Here is a 21,743-nt window from a genome sequence, read left to right on the forward strand (position 1 = left end):
GTCTTGCATTGTAACCATGATGGCAACAAATCCACTTCTGATAAGTCTCATTTAATCACCTGATGTTTAAATGTATACTTAATATGGCAATACAAGTTCAAATTTAGAGAAACGTTTGAACTAACGAACATTCTTGTTTGTGATTTATTGATTATTTATATTCAGTTTAATCATTGAATATTTAGTCTCAACAAAGCCTCAAATGTGTTCCATGGACCATACCATTGAAATGACTTAGTTGGTCGTAGAATATGATACTATAGAAACACAACACATTCTCAGACGTTGAGAGCTAAATGCGACCAGCACATTAGGATGTGTATGGTTTTCATTTTATTTCATCAGTTGCTTGTTGGCTTCTTTAGATTTGTGCTCAAGAAAACAGAATATGAAGAGTAGAGTTAACACAAATGTGAAGAATTCACTACTTAGCAGGTACTGCAGGTAGCAGAAGGAGGGGTTGGTCTCAGCATTAAAGTCTTCAAGAGTTTGCCAAATGTAAAGCCACATGGTGAATCAGATGTTTACGCTGTAAGTCTGATGAGTTCTTGACGATGATGTCAAACGTATCGAAAAGAGAGGAAGAGTATGAGGTAAACTCATCAACTCTCATTTGGATAAAAATGACTCTGGCTAACAAAGTGTTATTGCCATTAAGTTTTAAATAATTTGGATTTGTTTTTTAATTGTTTTATACTTAATGGTATTATAATGTATTCTGTTTCATTTAAATAAAGTGTTATGATAATTACATGAAGTGAAATATCCATTCAACCAAATAAAAATATTATAAATATTGGATATTCTCTCCTAAATTCAGCCTCACAGATTAGTTATCTGTAGAGATATTGCTATCGAAATATAATACAGTCTCCATGTCAGTGGCTTTCATGTTTTTACACTCTCCAGGTTAGTGTGGTGGTTTCTCTTATCACCATGATTGCTCCGTCTGCCTTTGAGCTGGTGTCTCAACTCGAGATGTATCACCCACGAACTTCGCTGCGTTTCCAGTTGGCCAGGTACTCCATCACTACATTACTGCTGCTGAATGCAGCACTAATTACATATGGCACATCATATCAGGTCATACAACACACTAACATTGGTTATATATGTGTATGTGTTTACAGAGTGCTTGTTTTGTACCTGGGAAATCTCTACAGCCTCATTATCGCCCTCCTTGATAAGGTCAACAGTATGAGCTCTGCTGTGAGTATAGAAAATATCGAACATCTAAAGCATTTTCCTATATTCATAGGCATCATTTATTTTAAGACCGAGAGCCCACTAAATAGGGAGTCTGGGAATCGGCTTGGCATAAACCGGAATAAACAATGTACTAATCCCCAACGAATATAATGGTGTTGCACACCAAATTAAACAGTAGAACCTGGGCTACAATAACATTTACGCCTGCTTATGATACGTGCAATGGAAAAGTTCTTATGTTATGAGGAAAGGAAGCCAAACTTGAACAAAAATAATGAAAATGGATAAAACCCCTTTGGAATCAGAGTTGTCTTCATCTTTGTTTATTGCTTGCAAGGGAAAAATTCACCACAACTGCATGCTCCGTAGTCTGTGATAAAAGGTTATAAATGTTCTGCCAGTCCATGTGCACTGTTTTCAACCGAAAGTCCTTCTCCATGGCCACCGCGAACTCCTCCCATTCCCGAGTTTAACCCTTGTGTTGCCTTCGGGTCATTTTGACCCGATTCAATATTTAACCCTCCTGTCGCCTTCGGGTCAATTTGACCCGATTCAATGTTTAATGTCGGTGTTCTTTCGGGAGTCAACAAACAAACATAAAGTACCTCACACTTAAACTTGGAAAACAATATTAATTCTAATAATTTTCTGGAGATTTTAATAGCTGGGGTCATATTGACCTCAAGGGTAAAATATGTTAGTAAATATAAAGGTAACAGGAGGGTTAAACATTGAATCGGGTCATATTGACCCGAAGGCTATAGGAGGGTGAAACATTGAATCGGGTCAAATTGACCCGAAGGCAACACAAGGGTTAAAGCATCTGCGACCCCTGAAGCTGCAGCCCTTCTGGCCTGTCAGCTGCTTCAGGAGACCCCTGGGCCAACCCGACAGGCACCGATGACCTTCCGACCACAGCTCCTATCGGCCTCGTCCCCAATAGAGGCTTTGAACATGGTCCACTCAGAATCCATGTCCCCAACCTCCCTCGGGATGTGTAAGAAGTTCATCCGGAGGTGGAAGTTGAAGACCTCCCAGACAGGGTCCTCCATCAGACGTTCCCAGTTCACCCGCACTACACGTTTGGGCTTGCCAGGTCTTTATAGCCGACTCCCCCGCCATCTGATCCAACTCACCACCAGGTGGTGATCAGTTGACATTTCCGCTCCTCTCTTCACCTGAGTGTCCAAGACATACGGCCGCAGATCAGACGATTATAAAATCGATCATTTATCTCCGGCCTAAGGTGTTCTCTTACTCGGTACACTTATGAGCCACCTTATATTCGAACATGGTGTTCGTTATGGACAAACCGTGGCTAGCACAGACGTCCAATAACAAAACAATACTTGGGTTCAGATCGGGCAAGCCGTTCCTCCCAATGACCCCCCGCCAGGTTTCTCCGTCATTGCCCACATTTGCTTTCAAGTTTCCAAGGAGAATTATGAAGTCGGCAGACGGCGCCCTTTCCAGGAACCCTCCCACCGACTCAAAGAAGGCCGGATACTCAGAACTGCTGTTTGACGCATAAACAGAAACAACAGTCAGAGCCTTATTCCCCGCAACCCGTAGGCGCGTGGAGGCGACCCTCTTGTTCTACGAGTAAAAATCCAAAACAGCAGCATTCAGTCGGGGGCTCGTGAGTAAAATATTCGATGGACAGCGCTGTTAGCCAAACAGAATCAGTTTTATTTCAGAATAGATATAATCTGATAGACAAGACATTTTGAGAAATATGCATATTTACATTTTTTTTTCTGAGAGTGAAATAAGAAAAAGATTGATCTAAATCTGATGAGCTAGAATCAGGTCATATAAGCTTAGCACAGTATGCAGAATGTAAGCACTGCAAACGTGTCTTATTTACACAATGTTATCTTTGGGCTAACTTGTCAAAAAGTGATGCTTGGTCACTATGCGCTTTAAGGATCCCTCTATCGCCCATTGGACATGCGTGTAAGGTGCATTTCAGGGGACGTTTACCTAGTTTTAGGTTTACTTGGTTAGATTTAGGCAACACAAGAAAAACATTTTGGTTTGGGTTGGAATATGTATGTTTGTTACCTAAATTATGTATGCATGTTAGGTATTTATGTACGTTACCTAACAAATCTAATGTAAAAGAAGAATTGGTTTCACACAGGACATGAACTACTGTCTCCTGGGTGTAAGTTATTACGAAGTTAAGTAAGTTAGTACTTTCACACCACTAAATAGCTATCTCACAGTTGCCCATATTAGTGTGAAATAGCATCTAGCTGGTAATGGATCCTACTATTTTTCTCTTCCAGGTCCAAGTGATTCCAGGTAACTGGTCTGACTCCAGCTCCTTCCTGGCCACCATCTCTCAGCCTGAGGTAGACAGCCTCTCCACCCTGGTTTCTGAGATCTCTGTCTCTGAGCTTCGCAACAGTACCATAGCAACCATTGCCACCATGCTGAATGTTAGGAACACCAGCACAAGCAGCCCAGGGACCTTCTCCAACCAGACATCTCTGTTTGAGAAGAACACCCGCTCTCAGCAGGACCCATGCTGGGAGACCTACGTTGGACAGGTAATCTCTTCTGATTGCTATACACTACTCTCTTATTTATACGGCATCTTTCTTCCTTTCTACAACTGGAAGTCAAAAGAGAACTGTTAGGGAAGTTGCACAATTCTAATGTCAAAAGTTTACTAGTTATCTAGTATATGTACAGATATGTACAGATGTGTACAGATTGAGGCAAATTTGTAATTTGTGATTTTGGGCAATACACACTTAATTTAATTTAATTGATCTGAAGGTATTCGCTTACACTTAACATGGTTTTCAAACATTGAATGTGAATAAATATCTTCATGGGCAATACATTGGTTTGAATTAGAGATATAAAATACTGGCACAAAATATACTGTAGCTCTCAATGACAATACAAAATACAAAAGTGTGCTAATTAACAGTGAACACAACGTAGCGCTGAGGTGGAAGATAATTTCATTGGCATAGCTGGTATGCAATCTCTATGAACAGATATCTAACTTGGAATACAGAATCAACAAGACACCATTTGTGGTGGGCAAAATGCAATCTGGGATCCCACCTCCCACAATTTATCTTTTTAATAGTTAACTAATTGGCTACTTGTTAAACAATCCGGTTGTACATGTCATCTCTAAACTCCAGACCCTTATATTAAGTGTCAGACTGTAAACCAGGGGTCGGGAACCTATGGCTCTTCCGGTGACGGCATATGGCTCGCAGACAATTTTGAGTTGAAAAAAAAAAAAAATCTCTGCCCGCCCCCTGTAATTTTCTCTATCGCGGCAGATTACAGCAGAAGTAATGTCAGGTCCTTTTCTTAAAGACGTCTTTGTTCTTTTATTAAATTAAATGTCTGTTATTGATCGTATCTACACAACAGCATGTTATTTCTGTCTCTACGTGTCGCGGTAACACTCGCCGTCTCACGCGCCGCAGAGATCCGATGCCCGTAGCATCATGCAGCACCAGAAGTCGCATTAAAAGCAAGACATATTTAATTTATTATCCGTTAAAAATACTATATGGCTCTCAATGAAATATATTTGGCTTTTATGGCTCTCCCAGTCAAAAAGGTTCCTGACCCCTGCTCTAAACAATGACCTGTGCACAAAGGAATAAGTAAATGCTCTGATATTCACTGGCTACATCATTGGAATGTATTATAAATTATTTTTATTAGATTATTTATTCATTTATTTTACTCCTACTTTAATTGCTTCTATTATTCTAGTATTATTTTATACTCTTTGTGTTTTTATAACATCTCCCATGCAAGTCATGGCTGTGCTTAAACAAACAGCAAAAGACAATACTACTGAGCAAGTTTTAGCCTGGTTGAGTGGTGGAAAATCTATTGAACTGCACATATTATATATATATATATATATATGTATATGTAATATATATATTTATTTACACGATGTGTGTATGGTGTGTCTCCAGGAGATGCTGAAGCTGTCCATCATTGACATGATCTTCACGGTGGCCAGCATCCTGCTCATTGACTTCATCAGAGGTTTGGTGGTTCGCTACCTGAGTGACTGCTGCTGCTGGGATTTAGAAAGCAAGTTTGTAAGTTGTACACAATTTTGAGTTTTTGTGTAATACAACTTTAAATGCTTTGACTAATTGGTGACAACCAGTGAAGACTTCTGGTATGACATTACTACTTGTAGCCAACAAATAGTCCAGCACATAACTCCAGAATTGTAATTGTTTTACTTTTTCTATGGACTGAGCTATCAAAATGAGCTCTAGAGGAGTTGGTTGGCAAATGTAGTTACCTTTGAACCAAGCCTGTTCCCTTGTTTCTAAGCCAACCCGTTTCTGTCTGTCGCCTCATATTTTATGGACAGATAAGAGAGAGGTATTGATCTGCTCACCCTCTCTACCATAAGTGAACAAGTACAATCCCCAAAAATATCAAGAGGGCAAATAATGAACATTTCGTCTTAATTCATAAGCAGTGCAGAACATACACTTTCTAACCTGGGTTTAAAGGTGGTTAAAGTCGGTGCAAGTCTAATACTATCCGGATGTTTGCTCCAGCTCTGAGGTGCACAGGAACTGCTTCTTCATGTTTAACATGGACCCTCTGATGACCCGAGAGGCTGAGAAGGTTCACATGATATAGACATCAGGGATGTAGTTTGGTTTTAAGCTATTGACAGATTCATAGACACACAACTAGTACTTTAAACTATTTTTTCTGGCATACAAGAGAACTAAATAGAACAGTGCTATGATTAACAATATTAACCCTCCTGTCGCCTTCGGGTCAATTTGACCCGATTCAATGTTTAATGTCGGTGTTCTTTCGGGAGTCAACAAACAAACATAAAGTACCTCACACTTAAACTTGGAAAACAATATTAATTCTAATAATTTTCTGGAGATTTAAATAGCTGGGGTCATATTGACCTCAAGGGTAAAATATGTTAGTAAATATAAAGGTAACAGGAGGGTTAAACATTGAATCGGGTCATATTGACCCGAAGGCGACAGGAGGGTGAAACATTGAATCGGGTCAAATTGACCCGAAGGCAACACAAGGGTTAAGTGTTCACCATGTCAAAATGGCTACTGTATTTAGCTGGAGAGAGTTCAGACACATGCACATCAATTATGTTTTACTTTTTTAAATAAACTTCTCTCTTCACAGGGAATAACTTGTATTTGCAACAAAATGACTTGATAAGGTAACTGTTCGAAAATATAAATAATACAGTTGCAAACAATGTGTGATCAGGGTAGAAATAAAGAGGTGTTCCATACATAATAAAAGAGCTGGTAAAGAGAGAAATTACGTTGCCTACACTAGGGGATGGTACTCCACAGAGGATGATACTGGGGACCTCTACTTGCAAAAAGACCCCTTTTACAGCCAACGTGCACATGTTTTGACCCAGCTTTCCAGACAAGTTTTAAGTTTCAAACATTAAATTAAAACTGTTACCATATGGTGAACAGAAAATTTAAAAAACACAATGATTTTTCTGTCTTTTCTCAGCCTGAATATGGAGAATTCAAAATAGCAGAGAATGTTTTGCATCTGATTTATAACCAAGGGATGATCTGGTAAGTCTGAAAATTCATCTAAATTATTTAAAAGAAAAGGAAATATCGATATATCTCTTTAATTCCACTACATCACCTTGGCCATCATTGTGTGTGTAATAGTAGATGTAATTCAGAGGTAATAGTCTGGCCGGTGCTGACCCGTCTCCATGACCCTGTTTAAAGGAATGTGGCTCAATGATCTCTCCATTACACCCCTGTGTCTGGCTCCTCTGTATTTCATCAACTCATTTCAGAAATGTCGCCTTGCAGCAATGAACATAATGAAGCGAAACTATGAGCCACAGGATGTAATGTGTGTTATATGAGGTGTGACCCCAGTGTCTATGTGTATTATTGACTTGCCTCCTTCTTTCCTCCAGGATGGGAGCGTTCTTTTCTCCCTGTCTTCCAGCCTTCAACGTGATGAAACTGATTGGTCTTATGTATCTGAGGAGCTGGGCCGTCCTCACCTGTAATGTCCCCCATCAGCAGGTGTTTCGAGCCTCCAGGTCTGACACACACACACACACACACACAACTACACACACACACACACACACACACACACACACACACACCTTAACTAATGGGGAAACTGTCAACAAGTGATTTTCTGAGAACAACCACTTCAAACTAATTCCCATTTGTTTACAGAACGGAGCCTCTTAGCTAGGATAATATAGTCATTGGTGATGGAACTGAAGTCAAGCAGTATAACAGTGATTCAACTGTTGGCCCTGGCAGCAGGTTAAAGGTCTCTGTGACAGGTTCGTGGCTGTCACCATTGGGTTTCTTCCCCAAGCACCGAAGGATAGGCATAAGAAGAAGGATATTTGGTAATATCATTTATTGTCATTGCAGACTGTGCCTCTGCTCTCCACTCTCGCTCCTCAGTCCCTACAACATCTTTATGGGGACAGATGCACACACACACAAAGATTGGCCTAAACTGGACTGATTACCAAACAGCCACCAGCTGTGGCCATTTAGACACTGTTCTCTGAACCACACCCCCGCTCCACCCACTCTGCAGCCGAGCATAAACACCCCCCGCTGCCACAGTCTCTTTGCGCCCTGAATTGACCTGCAACAACTGACATGATGTTCCCTCCCTGATGGAGGCAGTTCCCCCTCAGATAAACACTGCTTTGTCAACATTGTTAGCACTTTTAGCATTGCTAGCTTCTAGCCACCAGCTAAGCCGTCTCCCCGTTAAGCCGTGTGAAGGCATTATGTTTATATATTGAGCACCTTTTAAATAGCCATAACAGAATTAATTTACATGATTTATTATGCCTGTCTGTTATTTATTTTTATGATGCCTTTTTATTATGTCTGTCTATTATGTAAGTATGTATTACGTCTATTTCTATTATGTCTGTGTCTTTTGTGTCTGTGTTTATTTTGCCTGTGTTTATTATGGCTTTGTCTATTATTTCTCTGTTTATTATGGCGGTCTTTATAATGTTTGTGTCTATTATTTCTGTGTCTATTTTGTCTGTGTCCTGCATTCCTCATTGAATTATTTCTAGACGAAACCTTCAGGAGAGCAACAGAGGAGGATCCCTCTTCCCGGATGAACAGAAGAAATATGTGTCATGTGAACAGATGAACAGAGTACAGTGTTACAACACATTCAATGAAATATCACATGTCTCTTTACACACTATCATTGTAAACAGGGGAGAACATTTGTTTCAGCTCCACAACAGGGATGTAGATGACCTCAAGTTATGGGTTTCATTTCATCATTGGGAAATTGATCTCAGATTTTGGGATAGTGACTTTTTTCTTGGAACACTATAACTTATACTCATAACCGTATGTTTTTTGCAATACAGACTCAGGAGTTGAAGATCAAAAGAAGGATTCATTGCTTCAAAGGCAAAGGGCTAAGTGTAGAGACTGGAGTGGGAATGGTGTGGCTTGCTGGAAGTGACAGGGCCAACTGTGGTTCAGAGATAGAATGAGTCGTCTTCCAATTGGCTTGGCAAGTTTGAACACTGGCTCCTCTAGTTCATGTCGATAAATCCTTGGGCAAGACACTGTACCCTAAATGGCTTATGTAAAATTGGCATTTACATTTGAATTTATTTAATTCTGATGGGCAGGTTGCATTTGCATTGTGGCCCCTGCTTCAATGTATGAATTGGTGTGAATGGGTGAATGATGTAGTAACAGGGCTTTGAGTTGTTTAAGACTAGAAAGGCAATATATAAGTACAAATCCATTGACCATTTTACACAAGGACCAGATTTCCTTAAATTAAGATTGTGACTACATATAGGGTAAGTAGTCTGATGGCAGAACAATAAAGGAATGTCTGAAACTCATGTTAAATATGTCGTATGTGTACAATATGTACACATACGACATCCCTGTCCCAGGACCTCACATTGGTTCATGAAAAACTCCTCAAAAAACAAAACACAAACCTTTCACTGGAGAAAAAAGGGAAGAAACCTTCAGGAGAGCAACACCATGAGCCACCACAGGGGCCCAAAGGGAGTGAGGCCATGACAACCGGTGTTTTTTATATACTGGTGCTGAATGGGGAGTAACCAGCCTATGGGCCGCGTTCAAAATCCTACACTTCCTTCTCTGGGGAGCATTGTGTGTTAAAAATTATATTACTCAATTTCCGTAGCACTTACAGTGATTATGAAAAACCTCAGAGTGTTATCTTTCTAAAGAGACCAAAACCATGCATGTACTCCAAATGGCTCAAGAACAGCTTTCAATTTTACAGGAGTGCGAATTAATACTCAAGTGTCATTCTTAAACCAATAACAGGAGCTACCATGCAAGGTGCCATCAGGACTATCTACTTATTAATACCCATTCACACACTGCAGGAACAGCCTGCGGGAGCCGTTTTGTGGTCTTGCCCAAGGACACATCGACATGGGCTGATTGTCTGAAGGATGACCTTGCACTACTTGTTTGAGTGTGTGCGTTAGGTCAGAGAGAGAGGCGAGTGTATGATGCATATTCTGCTACAAGGCGGAGTTTGGAGACGGGACCCTTTGTGGAATTTCACACACTGATCAGCACACTTTTCTCATTATTTATTATCACTAATTGTTTTATTTTCCAGCTCGGGGTGCTGGCAAATCATTGTGTAGTACTCACACACAAACAAACACACACACATGCACACATTCACACACACACACCACACAGGCCTAAGGCACTCAGCCCACACAAGGCTGTCATGGCCTCCTGCAGTCCTTATCAGTCCCCGCCAGATGTGGTGGAAAATCCAAGCAGGCTACACACATACACACCAACACACAAAAAACACACACACAAACACACAGTCCGACATACAGTGTGTGAGTGAACATTTAATTTGAGCTATTAGATGCGGTTGTGCTGGATGTGAGAGAGACTGTTATTGACACGTTGATAGTAAATAAGGTGTGGTACTAACTGTGCGTTTTACTGTGGAGTGCTGGGAACACTCTACTGACAACATGTCTGTAGGCGATAATATGGATTTAGTTCTAGAATCATTGAAGTAGTCTTGTGTTTCTGGCCTCAAACAAGAAATACAGAAACGACAATGGAAGACGTAAGTCGCTTTGGATAAAAGCGTCTGCGAAATGACATGTAATGTAATGTAATAATGTTGGTTAGTTGTTCTCCACAGGTGCTAATGTATAATCAAAGCTGAATACAGTGGCAAAAAAAAAAAAATCAAACCTATAATGGCAGTATATTACTGTGTAAACAATGAGTTTTGTCGTCATGCACGTCAAAACAAACAGGAACAGGTTTTCATACACAGGGATAGTTTTGTAAGTATTTAGAGAGGCATATTTCAGAAAATGTTTAAAATGAACAGCAAAAATATGTATTTCGCGAAACTTTTGTGAGTTAAACACAGAGCTGGAGTGAGGACGTAATTAATCAAGCTTAGCATGAAGATTGGAAGCATTGGGAGACAGCTAATTTGGTTCCGTCCAATTAAAAAGTCGTAATCTCACGACCTCTTAACAGTGCATTATGTTCAAATTACATATTTCCACCACTGAAACAATTTAGCGTTTAGTTAAGGAAAGACATCATCATAAATTGAGTTCAAATTAGTATGTTTGTGAGATAACTTTAACTCATTTAGAGTAAGTAAAGACTGACTTTTGGTTACACTGGGACACAAATACAGGTTTCCTTAGTGAAAGTCCTGTGTTTGACCCATATGTCCACTTGGACCCCAACCTTTGATTCCAACCACATCGCCAAAGGATCCTAATTGACTTTCCATTGGTATTGCTTAAGTGGTCACTTGAGCACATAGTGTGCCACCACCTGTTTAAATGTGTAGCCTCCTACATCAAGTTGACCACAGATAACAGTATAGGTTATTGTGGCAGGTGAAATGCTGATCAGGATTGTTGCAAAAACAACAGCTTGAGGTCTTTTCATGGATTCAAACTTGGATTAAAGGAAGTGGAGTCATTTCTACTGTCTAGCAATGTGTGGATTCTAGTGAGTACAGCTGCTTTGGCTTTAAAATATGTTAATGTATGTTTGTTCCAAGTAGCAAAAATGTTACACACTTTTAAAGCGTTGCTGTAATTGAAAGAAAAACATTAAAATTTTACGATTTGATGTATATAACATGTTTAAAAAAACATGTTATGTCAACCCAAACTGACACTTAGCTGGGTTGACGATCAACCGGTGTTGGTTGAGCCGAGCAAACAATATCCGCAGGTGAGACATATGCTCTGCCCTCGATGAACTGGCAACCAGGATGTCGTCCAGGTAAACAAACAAAAAAGGCAGGTCCCTAAGCACTCAGTGCGTTTACATGCAATCGAATTATTGGCTTAATCGGACTGAAATCGAATTATCCGTTTCATGTAAACACCTTTGTCGGACTATGTGCGGTCCGACTTCGATCCGATTAACACCCCTGGATAGCTCGATCCGATCCAGTTGATAATTCGACTCTCGCGGCATGTAACGGTGAATTCGATTCGGAACTGGACTTTGCGTCTTTGCGCATGCTCGAGATCCCGCCGCCCTCCTCCTCCCTCCCTCCCTCCCATGTCGTGACCCGGAAGTCGAAAGAGACGATAAATTAAATTCTCCATGTACCTTCGGCGATGGCGTCTTTTCTCCGTTATCAACTCAGCCAATAGCGCCATTTGCATTCGCTGTACTCCTATTAACACCATGGAAGAATAGTAGAGGGATGTAGCCGCCTTGCTCTCTGTTCGCCATCTTTCTCGAAATGTTGTTGTTGGTGGTGGTGAAGAGGTCAAGCGTAAATGGCTGTATCACCACGAGTTGTAATGAAAACAGCGCCGCCTATCGTATCGGATATGACATGCTTTCGGCCACTGATTTGAATTACTCACTGCCATGTATATTGGGATAACAGCAGATCCCCCAAAAGATAGCATAGTCCGACTAAAGCAAGATTCGAATTATACCATCATGTAAACGCACTGACAGTGTCCATGAGGCGCTGGAAAGTCTGTGCTGCATTTTTGAGGCCAAACGGCATCCTCAAAAATGCCAAGAGGCCGAAAGGTGTGATCAGTGCCGTCTTGGGAATATCCAGAGGTTGAACGGGCACTTGATGATAACCCCGAACCAGGTCGACCTTAGAAAACACCACGCTACCGGACAAGGCAGAAAAATCCTGGATGTGCGGAACTGGGTAGCGGTCCGGGATCGTTGCATCGTTGAGCCGGCGATAATCCCCACACGGACGCCACCCACCTCCAGGCTTCGGTGCAGTGTGCAGGGGTGACGCCCACAGGCTGTTGGAGCGGCGAATGATGCCCAGGCGCTCCATGTTGTCAAACTCTGTCTTGGCGATGATGAGCTTTGCCGGGTCCAGGCGCCGGGCCCGGGCATGTACCGGTGGGCCAGTGGTCGAGATGTAATGTTCTACCTCATGTTTGACCGTGGAGGATGAGAAGGTGGGTAGTGTGAGGTCCGGGAACTCAGCCAGAAACCGAAGAAACTCATCCGCAGTTGAGAGGCTAGCCAGCCTGGTTGCATCTGCTCCCCCTAGTGTGCACGGGTAAGAGAAGAAAGTCAAAGCATGAATCAGGCGGCGGCCCTTGACGTCTACCAACAGTCCATAGGCACACAGGAAATCCGCACCAAGTAAGGGCATGTTAATCTTAGCCGTCACAAAGTCCCAGCGGAAATGCTGCCCCCTGAAACACAGCTGTACGCTCCGTGTCCCAAATGTGCGGCTTCAAGGGGGGGGCCATGTCCGTCTGTCAGCATGTCCACCCGCTGTCTCCGCTGGTAGCCATACAGCTTGCGCCGGCTTCTGCACGGCCGCGCAGTGTTGTTGTCCGGCAAGAAAAAACTTAGCGGCCTCCTCAGCCAACTCCCGACAATCCTTAATCCTGGAATTGGCCAAAGCTGACCGCACCTGCAAAGGCAGCTGCTGTAGAAACAGTTCCATGAATAAAAACTCGGGCTGGTGTCTCCCGAGGAGAGCCAGCATCTTGTCCATAAGCTCCGACGGCTTGCTGTCGCCGAGGCCATTCAGTGAGAGCAGCCGGCGAGCCCGCTCGGTGTCCGCTAGTCCAAACGCCTTCAGCAAGTGTTCTTTCAACGTGGTGAACCCTCGGGACGGAGGAAGGGGTCCCACCAGATCCACATTTACATGTTCGAACCTCCTTTCTGGAACTAAGAACTGTGACAATTGGGCTTTTATGTGGCGGTGAACCTTGGCACGTTGACACACCACACAAGTCCCTGCCCATTTTCGCACATCTTTCTTCAAGCCGTGCCAGACAAACTTCGCCGTCACCAACCTCTGCGATGCCTTCTTGCCGGGGTGCGAAAGACCATGAATAGTGTCAAACACTTGCTGTCTCCATCCGGTGGAAATAACCGGTCGTGTCTGACCTGTGAAGACGTCGCAGAGGAGCGTGGTCCCTTTTTCGCCGAATGGAACCTCCTCCAATTGCAGTCCCGTTGTTGCCGTCCTCAATTCCTGCACGCCTGGGTCCGAAACTTGATCCTCCGCCATTTTAGCATAATCCAGTCCCAAATGAACCGGCCCCACGATAGCTCCTGATAAACAGTCTGCGACCAGGTTATGTTTGCCTGCCACATGTTGAACATCCGTGGTGAATTCGGAGATGAAGGAGAGCTAGCGCTGCTGGCGGCCTGACCATGGTTCAGCTGTCTTACGCAAAGCGAATGTCAATGGCTTGTAATCCACAAAAGCTGTGAACTGTCGAGCCTCTAGCAGGAACCGGAAATATCGAATGGCAAGAAACAGGCCAAGGAGCTCCCGATCAAAAGTGCTGTACTTTCTCTCATTAGGACGCAGCTGTCGACTAAAAAAAGCAAGTGGCTGCCATGCCCCTTTCATCCACTACTCGTACACGGCGCCCACTGCAAAATCTGAAGCGTCAGTGGTGATGGCGATCGGAGCCTTGGGTGCGGGATGTGCCAGCCTCACCATGGTGGACCGAACCACGCGTTGGCCAGAGGCCGTCCCGCTGTCATCAACGACATCGGATGAGGTGGCTCGAGCGTTCATTGGGACTTGGGTCGCCAGGTTTGGAGCCCCAGCTGACGTTTCCTCGGACAGAGGCCCACAGTTCACGTCGGAGCTCTGGAACGCAGTAGCAGAAAGCCTGGGGGTGAAGCTCCACCGTACTACTGCTTAGCACCCACAGGCTAATGGGTTGTGCGAGCGGTTCCATCGCTCAATGAAAGCTGCTCTCCGAGCCAGCCTCAAGGACGGGGGCTGGGTGGACAGGCTCCCATGGGTCATGTTGGGGCTCAGAACAGTCCCCAAGGAGGACCTTCAAGCTTCATCCGCCGAGTTGGTGTACGGCCAGCCGCTGCGGGTTCCTGGGGAGTTCATCCCCAAAGTCACAGACCCGTGGTCTGCGACACAACAGCGGGCCGTTCTCCTGGAAAAGGCCGGAGTGTTCACCCCTGTGCCCACGTCGCAGCACGGCCTCCCGCAGTCACACGTCCCGTCCAGCCTAAAGACAGCAGAGTACGTCTTCATTCGCCAGGACGGCCGCCATGGGCCCTTTAAACCGCCCTACGAAGGACCGTTTCGCGTTCTAGAGGCCGGGGACAAAACCTTCAAAGTCGACGTTGGCGGTAAGGTGGAGCAATTGTCGGTTGATCGCCTTAAACCAGCACAGCTCGACCTAGACCAGCCGGTAAGGTTGGCCGAACCCCCGCGGCGCGGGCGCCCTCCTATATTTCCACCACGCCGCTGCAAGGCCCAGAAGCTGCCGGCAACGGCCACGCTGCCTCCAATTCCAGCTCCAGTAACAAGGAGTCGGGCAGGACGGTTGATTCGGGCCCCGAGACTATGAGTGTGGTTTTTTTGTTTTCTTTAGTCTTGGTGAATTCTGGGGGGGCGTATGTAGGGGACTCTGTTGGGAGCACATAATTCACAAGACTAGTAGGGTGGTGTGCAGGATACGTGACCGGGTCCCTTTAAGAGCTGGGAGCGTAACCAGGGCAACGGGGTGGCGTCGAGGGGTTTAAAGGTCACGAGGTGTCAGTGTCACGGGTGAAATGTTTTGTGTGAGGAAATAAACGGCCACAGAGGTGTGCAGCCAAAGAAAGTGACGTTGTCCATATCGTTCATTCCCGCGCTCCTACACTATTTTATTTCCAATGGGTGTAAAAGTGATGTGAAGCTGAGGTTAAGGATATAAAATGTCAGCTCATGCTCTCAGTGCAAAGTATTACGTTTAGTGTGTACACTTTTCCCACAATTACTTTAATTTATGTTGTATTTTGCTGAATTGTTCGACAGATTGCTCTAAAAGCAACAGTAGAGAAGAGGCCTGAAGACAATAGTAATGTGAAAATGTTCATACACCAATGTTGTGTTTACTTTGCTTATTTTGCTCAGATCAAACAATTTCTACTTGGCTATGCTGCTTTTCATGCTGTTTCTGTGTATGCTGCCCACCGTCTTTGCCATCGTGAGATACAGACCTTCACAGCACTGTGGACCATTCAGGTGACACACATAGTTTATAGTGCCAAAAGAGGTGTGTTGTTGAACTGCTGTGATTTACATTTCCTTTTGTTTGCCTCCTCCTATCCTTGAAAAGAAACATAGCCTATATATATTATTATATATATTTTTTTATTTTTTATTTTTATTAAAGGAAACACAATATGTATGGTCCTTGTGACAACATTTCACTATCTTTTGTGTTTTCCAAAGAGTAGCTTAATTACACATTGAAACATTACACATTTTAATTGAAAGTCTGACATATGCTTATTTATATATATATATATATATATATATATATATATATATATATATATAGCTATATAGATATATACAGGACTGTCTCAGAAAATTAGAATATTGTGATGAAGTTCTTTATTTTCTGTAATGCAATTAAAAAAACAAAAACGTCATGCATTCTGGATTCATTACAAATCAACTGAAATATTGCAAGCCTTTTATTCTGATTTATTGCTGATTATGGTTTACAGCTTAAGAAAACTCAAATATCCTATCTCTAAATATTAGAATATCATGAAAAAGTATACTAGTAGGGTATTAAACAAATCACTTGAATTGTCTAATTAACTCGAAACACCTGCAAGGGTTTCCTGAGCCTTGACAAACACTCAGCTGTTATAAATCTTTTTTTTTACTTGGTCTGAGGAAATATTAAAATAGGATTTTAGAGTTTTCTTAAGCTGTAAGCCATAATCAGCAATATTAAAAGAATAAAAGGCTTGCAATATTTCAGTTGATTTGTAATGAATCCAGAATGCATGACATTTTTGTTTTTTTAATTGCATTACAGAAAATAAAGAACTTTATCACAATATTCTAATTTTCTGAGACAGTCCTGTATAGTCAGATGACAGTTTACAAATCAATGCTTTGTGGAGCAAGGTCAGATCCACAAAATGCTAACCGACAATGTTGCCATATAGCTGATGTGAATGCAGGTTCCCTGTTAGCGTTGCGGCAGTCAAGGCTATGCCCACAAGTTGGTGGTATAGGGGCACAGCAGATGACAGGGATGCCAAGGGGGAAAAGGAGCCAAAGTACTTGCTAGAGTCTGCTGTGTTTGTGCAAAATGAGGAGGTCACCACATTTGAAGGAGGAGCTGCTACTAATATCGAGCTATTGTGTTTGTATAGTTTTGAAATGTTAACTCCATAAAAGTACTTACATGTGTGTTTCAGTGGCCAAGAAAAGATATATGACATCATCTCTGAGACAGTGGTCAGTGATTTCCCCCTATGGTTCAATAAAGTGATGAGTTACGTCACCAGCCCTGTCGTAGTGCTACCAGCACTGCTGCTGCTGTTGTAAGACTAAACACACACACACACACACACACACACCTATAATATCAACATGCCATCTTGACTTTTGTCCCTGTGTGTTTCAGCATGTTAATATACTATCTCCAGGCCATTGCCAGATCCCTCAAATTCACCAACAGCCAGCTGAGAATGCAGCTCCAGACTGTGAGTTTCTGATAAATCAATCGCAGTGTGTGTAAACGGTATATGGACTGTACTTGTATAGCCCTTTTCTAATCTTCCAACCACTCCATTCATACAGTGATATCAGTGGCTACCATGCTGGATATATTTTCAACATGTATACTTTGTAAGACAGAAATATAATATCGACATCCGTCTCAATTGTAGCACGTTTGCAGAACGAGAATAAGGCAGGAATATGACCAGTTATATTGACCAATGAACACAGGAGAACAAGAACCAGGACTAGTCGGGTAGACTAGGATAGAAATTACGGCGGTTTTGGCTCAGATTTAGAGTGGGTCGTCTTTCAATCAGAAGAGGTTTTCGAAAGGGACTATGGTGCTTGTCAACATTACCGCTTTTGTTTAAAGAGACCGCCAAATTGAAGACAAAATGAAGACATTTAAGTAGCTTGTAGTAAAAAGTAATTCTCCTGCTATAATGAAAATATTTAAGGTGGAATTTTCCTTTACTCTCTTCAGGAGCGGACCGAGGACAAGAAAAAAGTCCTGATGGCTGCAGGTATCTCGGAATTTTTTTTCACGTGTCCTTTGTGTGTTCCATTATTTATTATAGTGTCGTGACCCAAACGTTTACTCCATTTTAGCGAGATTACAGGCTCCAGAAGCTGCAGCTGACAAAAAGCCGGATCAGCAGGAGAGCGACATCACGAGCCAGGAGCCCTCCATTAACACTCCATCTCCCCAACGGAACGGCAGTGTTACAAACATTAGTTCTCCAGTTCGTCAAGGAAACAGCATCCGCACCATCACCCAATCAGCATCTAGGGCGCACCTGAACAGAGGAAGAGTGGCTGGATCAGCAGTCAGAAGTCCAACAGTGACCATACTGCCCAAACACAGGCCGGAGCACATACCTAACAGGTCTGACACATATATTGGTTTCTCCAATCAAATTGTCTGAAAACAACAGGCTAACTCTTATATGATGGATAGATACAATTTAATTAATTGCATTGTAGAATTGAACATATAGCTAATGGGGATGTCTTATAGTTTTATGATACTTTCACAATCTAACATTTTTGGTTAAAACTAACTTTGTTTCCTGGTAGTGCATTTCTTTTTAATTGGTTTGAAAGCTGTCTATTGAACCATTGGTGGGGTTTAGCCTTGTTTTTTTCCCTACAAATAATTAGCCTGTTAATGTATATTTTAGAGCTGTTGTTTTGGTCATACGTTTATTCATACAGAATGCAGAAAAGGTGACCCATTCCATAACAAGACAACATTCATATGTATAATCTCTAGACTCCGATTGTTGTCGGTTTAGTTTTGACTAATCACTTTGAACAGGCTTTGGTTGAAAACCGGTTAATACTATCTATATGGAGAGAAAAAGAGGCGTTGGCAGACATTTAGTCTGTGAATCCATCGGCTACACCAGAACCCCAGAAATATAGATTCTCGCCCCCAGGCTTAGTGTCGTCACACCAATAACTGATGGGTTTGGAGATTGCTGTTTACCAGAGGAAACTCAAATTCACTCAGCATTTTGCTGAAAGGAAACTCAATACATTAGCTTAAAGTAGCTTAATTAACTAATCAACAATTTCCCCCAGAAAGACAGCCAGAAGCTGCTCTGTGTCAATATAAACTCTGCTTACCCAAATGTACTCAAACCTTTTATTATGTGTTATTGCTGCTGGTATGAACAGTTTATGTTATTTAGCATTTTAGTTTTGGCATTACTCGTCCAACAATTGTTCAGTTTTTTGATATCAGATCAGGAAAAACTCTCAGAAAAAAATCTAAAATCTTTTCACGGGGAAAAAAGAGAATAAACCAGATGAACAGTATTTCCATGTTACAACACATTTAATGAATGTGACAGAAATTGTGAATAATGAGTAGTAGGCATGGACCATGATCCAGATAACCACAATACTTGGAACGAAGGAGGAACAGAGGAGGGGCATTAGCATGGGCATTCATTATCACTCTGATTTTAGTTCATGATCAACAACATTTCTCAGCAGTCAGGTCCAACAGGTCTTTCTCCAACATCTACACCTCTTTCTGGCAAAAACATTTCCCAGCCAAAAGTCTTTGCTCCTTTCACAGTCGTTGTCTGAGGTCTTCCACAATCGCATAATACATTCAGTGTTATTCATTTATTATCATTGCATAATACATTGTATTGTATTTGACTTCACCCTTCGACATCACATTATGATCCACAATAGTTATCACTAAGAACGATATTAAGCATAGTTTTCTCACAGTAGCTAACCTGGGTTTTCTAAATGCTGTTTCAGTTAATTTTTTCATTCTAAAGAATAATATTATATATTATATTGTCCAAATTAAAACTGCTGAATATTGGTTTTAAAAGCACCATGCCTGTGTTTTTGCATGTTTAACCCTCCTGTTACCTTCACATTTACTAACATATTTTACCCTCAGGGTCAATTTGACCCCAGCAATTAAAACCTCCAGAAAATTATTAGAATTAATATTGTTTCCCAAGTTTAACTGTGAGGTACTTTATGTTTGTTTGTTGACTACCTAAATAGCCCTTTAAATATATAAAAAAGTTGATATTTCTTATATGTTTGACACAGTGAAAAACAGCCTGGGGTCAAATTGACCCCAAAGAACACCGACATTAAACATTGAATGGGGTCAAATTGACCCGAAAGGTAACAGGAGGGTTAAGAAGATTTTGAAGAAAAGACATAAAGCATCACTGCTGACCAATATGTACATGTTTATTTAAGCATGCTTTACAGTTTTGAACCTTGTTTAATTAGCCATGCAGTGAAAAATATATCACCTTAAATGTAGTCAACATTGTAGCAATTTATTACAAGCATTTCATGAAGCAATGATAACACACCTCAAAAAATATGACATGATATTCATCTAAGCTCAATCTTATGTGTTGTCCTCTCTTGTAACAGGCCCCCACCCTTTCTTGTTGGCCCGAGTGGTACCTGCAGATCCAAGTCCTGCCACCACATGGCATACAATCCCCCAGCTCGCTATTCTGACAACATCCACTCTGACCCCCTGTACAGGAAGTCCATACGCTCCATACATCCAGTCGAGGCTGCCGGGATCATCGCTGCACAGAGTTATGGAGGACGGCGCGGTCACACCACCCGCTATGTGATTGTCAATGAGCACGAGCCCAGGAAGAAGCTGCTACGCTCGTCCACACGGATCCCACGTCATTACCTCATGGAAGAGCCAGGAGAGATCCTTGAGCTTTACCCACGCAACATCAAACGCTACACACCCTGCACCACTCAACACCAGCCACATCCTCACAGGTCCCACCCTTCGCATCAGCATCTGAGTGAAGAGGAAGAGGATGAGGAAGAGGGAAAAGGCAGAAGAAGGATGGTGCCGGGGAAGGCTCATCGACCCCAGTCCCTCTCTGACATTCACCAGCCGGCAAACTTCTACATCGGGGACCATGTAGAAAGTCACGTGTCCTTTGTTAAAGGCGCTCACACTCGAGCTCGAGGAAGATATGGAGGGCAAGGAGATGATGAAGAGGAGAATGATGAAGGAGAAATGCATTGCGGAGATTTAGAGTCAAATTCACGGGTTCAGGCCAATGTGAGAGGAGCAGACTCGCTCCTTGTGCGAACCAGGCATCACATCCATTCCCCAGATAGACACTGTCAGGCCCAAGCCAGGACCAGACGCATGGAGTCTTTTGTGAAACCCAAGACAAGACCAAAAATGGAGACCACTCTGACCGAGTCAGACTCAGCCTCCTTGGCCTCCAGCAGTGACCAGCAGAACAGCAGCACTGACCAGTACATTCAGGTCATCCACAACAAGGAGCAACATCTCAAGACTGATGTCGGGCAAGGGAAGCTGGCCAAAAAGAAGTCCAAAACCAGCTTTGATCCAAATGTCATTGAGTCAAATGACCTTGTCTGCTCCAATGTATGACATATTTGCTAAAATTATGTATTCTGTTGCGGGGTAAAAGGCTACAATGCTTTGAAAGTACAGTGAGAATATTATCATCAATGTGATTTGTTTTCTCTTTCTTTAATGTGTATGTGGTCTTGTAACATCTTGAAACTGTTACATGTACTTTAGATAATTAAATGGGATATTGTTCCATTGTGTATATAACAATCAAACCAGACAACACTGAAGCTATCAGCTAGAAAAACAGTTCACATAATTACACTTGCTTCCCATCTGATCAATAGATAATCATATTTCATTGATCAGTCCTGCACATTGAATAAGCAGCATTTCAGATGGAATGACGTGAACACTAAAATTCCCAGCTTGCTTTGCTGTACGTATGAGGACTCCAGCTGCAGGGGCGTGATGCCGTCAAGATGCAGGGCGCTTTGCCTTCAAAATAAGACACATAGTACTTGTCGATTATGTAAATGTATTGCTGTGTAAAAAACAATATGAAAAATCGTGATTAAATCAATGAACACATTCCAAATGT

At 42.4% G+C, this 21,743-nt stretch overlaps 1 protein-coding gene across 1 annotated transcript in view; it reads left to right on the forward strand.

Moving 5' to 3' along the window:
* The window catches only part of LOC130193291 (transmembrane channel-like protein 3), a 43,657-nt gene extending 22,437 nt beyond the window's left edge, over positions 1-21,220 (forward strand). The window contains exons 11-22 of the mRNA XM_056413766.1: positions 910-1,019; positions 1,131-1,209; positions 3,501-3,764; positions 5,178-5,306; positions 6,745-6,812; positions 7,175-7,303; positions 15,673-15,783; positions 16,983-17,108; positions 17,192-17,270; positions 17,774-17,813; positions 17,899-18,175; positions 20,215-21,220. Coding sequence (XP_056269741.1) covers positions 910-1,019; positions 1,131-1,209; positions 3,501-3,764; positions 5,178-5,306; positions 6,745-6,812; positions 7,175-7,303; positions 15,673-15,783; positions 16,983-17,108; positions 17,192-17,270; positions 17,774-17,813; positions 17,899-18,175; positions 20,215-21,220 — 2,418 coding nt within the window. The remainder of the gene's footprint in view (positions 1-909; positions 1,020-1,130; positions 1,210-3,500; positions 3,765-5,177; positions 5,307-6,744; positions 6,813-7,174; positions 7,304-15,672; positions 15,784-16,982; positions 17,109-17,191; positions 17,271-17,773; positions 17,814-17,898; positions 18,176-20,214) is intronic.
* The last annotated feature ends 523 nt before the right edge of the window (positions 21,221-21,743 follow it).

This window comes from Pseudoliparis swirei, chromosome 4 (genome assembly GCF_029220125.1).
Source record: "Pseudoliparis swirei isolate HS2019 ecotype Mariana Trench chromosome 4, NWPU_hadal_v1, whole genome shotgun sequence".
NCBI lineage: Eukaryota > Metazoa > Chordata > Actinopteri > Perciformes > Liparidae > Pseudoliparis > Pseudoliparis swirei.